The sequence below is a fragment of the Cariama cristata genome, unplaced genomic scaffold (assembly GCF_000690535.1).
Source record: "Cariama cristata isolate BGI_N322 unplaced genomic scaffold, ASM69053v1 scaffold23339, whole genome shotgun sequence".
Taxonomy (NCBI): domain Eukaryota; kingdom Metazoa; phylum Chordata; class Aves; order Cariamiformes; family Cariamidae; genus Cariama; species Cariama cristata.
Genome location: NW_009634393.1, coordinates 11,180 through 14,063, shown reverse-complemented (window position 1 = coordinate 14,063; position 2,884 = coordinate 11,180). Strand labels below are relative to the sequence as shown.

Here is a 2,884-nt window from a genome sequence, read left to right as displayed (position 1 = left end):
CCCAAGCAGACAGTTATTTGGTTTGTAAGATCAAATAGTTCAAAGTCAGGAGATATCAAAGGCATGGTTGCCTATTCAACCTTAATTCTGTCTCTGTGATGATGGTTTGGTGTAATCTGTAATTAGTCACAGATCCCTGCTTCAGTCATTGTATTAGATGGACTGCATTTTAAAGGCACTGCCTATAGTGAGGCTGGTGACTTAAAAGATCCTTGCCTTGTTTAGTTACTAAGTTAGAAAAATATGTTTCAAATGAATCAAAGAGTGTTCTTAAAGAAAATGAACCAACCAATTAGAATGAAGGCATATGTAAAACATTGTAGCTGGATTACACCCAGAAGAAATCTTGTGGTTTTCTTCTGCAGCCACTTGACTAACTGTATGGTGTGGAGTAAAGTGACTTCATTAGGCATGCACAGAGCAGTTGGTTTTTTTGGGGCAGGCTTAGTTTGGGATGTAGTCAGCACTTAGAACTGTTTACACAAATAGGTTCCAGATAACTGGGCTTTCTAGTACACAAGTAGGATATTGTTTTAAAATTGAATTGTGATTCAGATTCTGGATTTCCTGTTCCTGGAGAACCAGTCATTTATTCCCTTCAGAGGTCATGTAAAGGTTTGCTAAAAGAAGATAAAAATGGGTACAAGTATTTAATGCCAACAAATACCTCATTGCAGGGTTGGGCTGGTATGCAATAAGCAAGACCTTGAGACTACATATTGAGTGGTGAAAGAGAAATATTCAGTAAGCTGCTTCCTTCCCTGAGCGTGTTCCATCCTGTGCAATGAATGAGGCAAGAGTTTTGTGAAGAAAAATAGAATGTCCTCATGTAATTAATCATGTGCATACAAGGGTCAGAATTAAGGTCAGACATAAACTTGCCTTTGCTTTTAGTAGCAATGTAATGCTTGACTTGAAACTTTTTAAAAAAACAGATTAAAAAAAATTATTGCAAGAGATTTTTGTGCTTCAGATCACTCATTTTGAGTGCACAAAGTCGTGCTGACTTTTAATACTTGTTTTTATTTTACAGGTCCATCATTTATATCAGAGAGCCGTTCAGAAGTTACCTCTATGTGCAACACTGTGGAAAGATGTAATGTTTTCTCCTTATGATTCAGTTTGAGGTTTCATATAAATTTTCTGCATATCCCATATCCATAGATGTGGTGATGCTCAAGCTCTGGCTAAATCTTATATCTGCTTCCCCATCTCTTACAGCAACTCTTGTTTGAAGCATCAGGAGGAGGTAAAACTGATAACCTGAGAAAACTAGTTTCCAAGTGCCAAGAGGTTGGAGTCAGCCTAGATGAGCTTTTAAATTTAAACACTTACAGAACAGAAAGCAAGAATCACTGAACGCTGGGTACGGTCAGCCATAAGTCCTATTAAATGCCAAAATCAGTTGAATGATTCTTCAGGCTGATCTGTGCCTAAGATCTGTGTAAGGCAGATGAGTATTGCTGAGCATATCGAGTCTCCAGTCTGCTTTCCTTGAACCTGGAAACAATTAACATGACCCTCCTCGGGAAAAACGAACTCCCTGTCTGGCCTTGCTTCTGGGCCCTGCCAGATTCTCATAACGTCATCTACGTAAGTATAGTTAATCAAAATGACAGACATTATTTTTTTATGTTTTCTTTTTATTTTCTGTTTTCTTTGTTTTGCTGTTCCTGATTCACTTGACACTCTCGCTGATGCCGGAGAGATCTGTGTTTGGGATTAATTTACTGGGCTGTGTTTACAGTAAAAAGCAAGTAGTCCATTTTGGGTTTTTCCTTTTTTTAAACCTTTTTTTGAGCCTTTTTCATTACAGGATTTAAAACAAAGCCAGCCGCTCTTAAGGAAAGTGTAACTGCCGTGGCCACAAGTATGCTTCTTGCACTTGAAGGCTTTAAGAGGGTTGCTTACTGCCCTTTTCTGCATTGGACTCACGGCAGAGACTATTAAACTTGAAGATTAAAGAAACTATTGCAAATGCCAGTGCATCAGAACCTAAGAGTGGTCAATTATGTGCAATTTTTTGTAAAGAAATTTTAATTTATAATAAAGTTTAACAGTTTAAAGAAAGTTAATATTGACCTGTTTTGTATGGTACTACCTTGTAGTATTACAGGTGATTTTACAGAGATATTTTCAATACAAGCTGACCTTTATAAAAAAAAAAAAAATCTATTGTCTTTTGTTATTTTGTCCAAAAGGTAGGCGAATGTGGTTGAGCTACCTGTTGTGGATCTAGAATAACTACATCTCAATGATTTTTTTTTTCTTCCTCTTGCCTGAGATACACAGGTGCTTGTCCCATAACAACTATTCCTGTCAGTAATGCCACTGCAGTAATGGAGAGTACATTTTACATTTTGTCCTTTTCACCTTTAATGAGATGAGGCCCGCTGTCCAAAGGCACTACGTGTACACTGCAGAGAGGCACTGTCGGCCCACTGAGCCACTGACGGTGCTGTTCACATCAGGTTGTCTTTCCACCTGTTTTTCCGTCTGTGCCAAATCCTATCAAAAGATGGTTGTGGTATCTTTTGCATCGGTGATTTACGAAGATGCCATGAAGACAGTGAATGAGTGGTCTTCGTGTTTCAGTCAAAGCGGTTTGTGACATGTAACTTCCAGTAACTTTCAAAACCCTTACTTTAAGACAGCTGGTTCATGTCTAACTTCAGATAAAGGAGAGAGAAGTGGGAAATAAATGATTTTCATCTAGGGGAATGGAGGGTGATTCTGCACCTTAAGTCCTTTTAGACAACTCTTATTTTATAATTCATGCTTAAATATAAGTAAAACTTCAAATACTCACTTTACTGGTCAGGTTTTCCTGCAGACTACCAAACCGGTATCAGAAAAGCTGACTGAAACCCATTTTTCATTGTAA

At 37.9% G+C, this 2,884-nt stretch overlaps 1 protein-coding gene across 1 annotated transcript in view; it reads left to right on the top strand.

Annotated features, from left to right (window-relative positions):
• LOC104167022 (zinc finger C3H1 domain-containing protein-like) overlaps window positions 1-2,070 on the top strand; it is a gene marked incomplete at its 5' end in the record, with an annotated part of 11,845 nt that extends 9,775 nt beyond the window's left edge. The window contains 2 exons of the mRNA XM_009707142.1: window positions 1,034-1,096; window positions 1,222-2,070. Coding sequence (XP_009705444.1) covers window positions 1,034-1,096; window positions 1,222-1,359 — 201 coding nt within the window. The remainder of the gene's footprint in view (window positions 1-1,033; window positions 1,097-1,221) is intronic.
• Window positions 2,071-2,884: the final 814 nt, after the last annotated feature.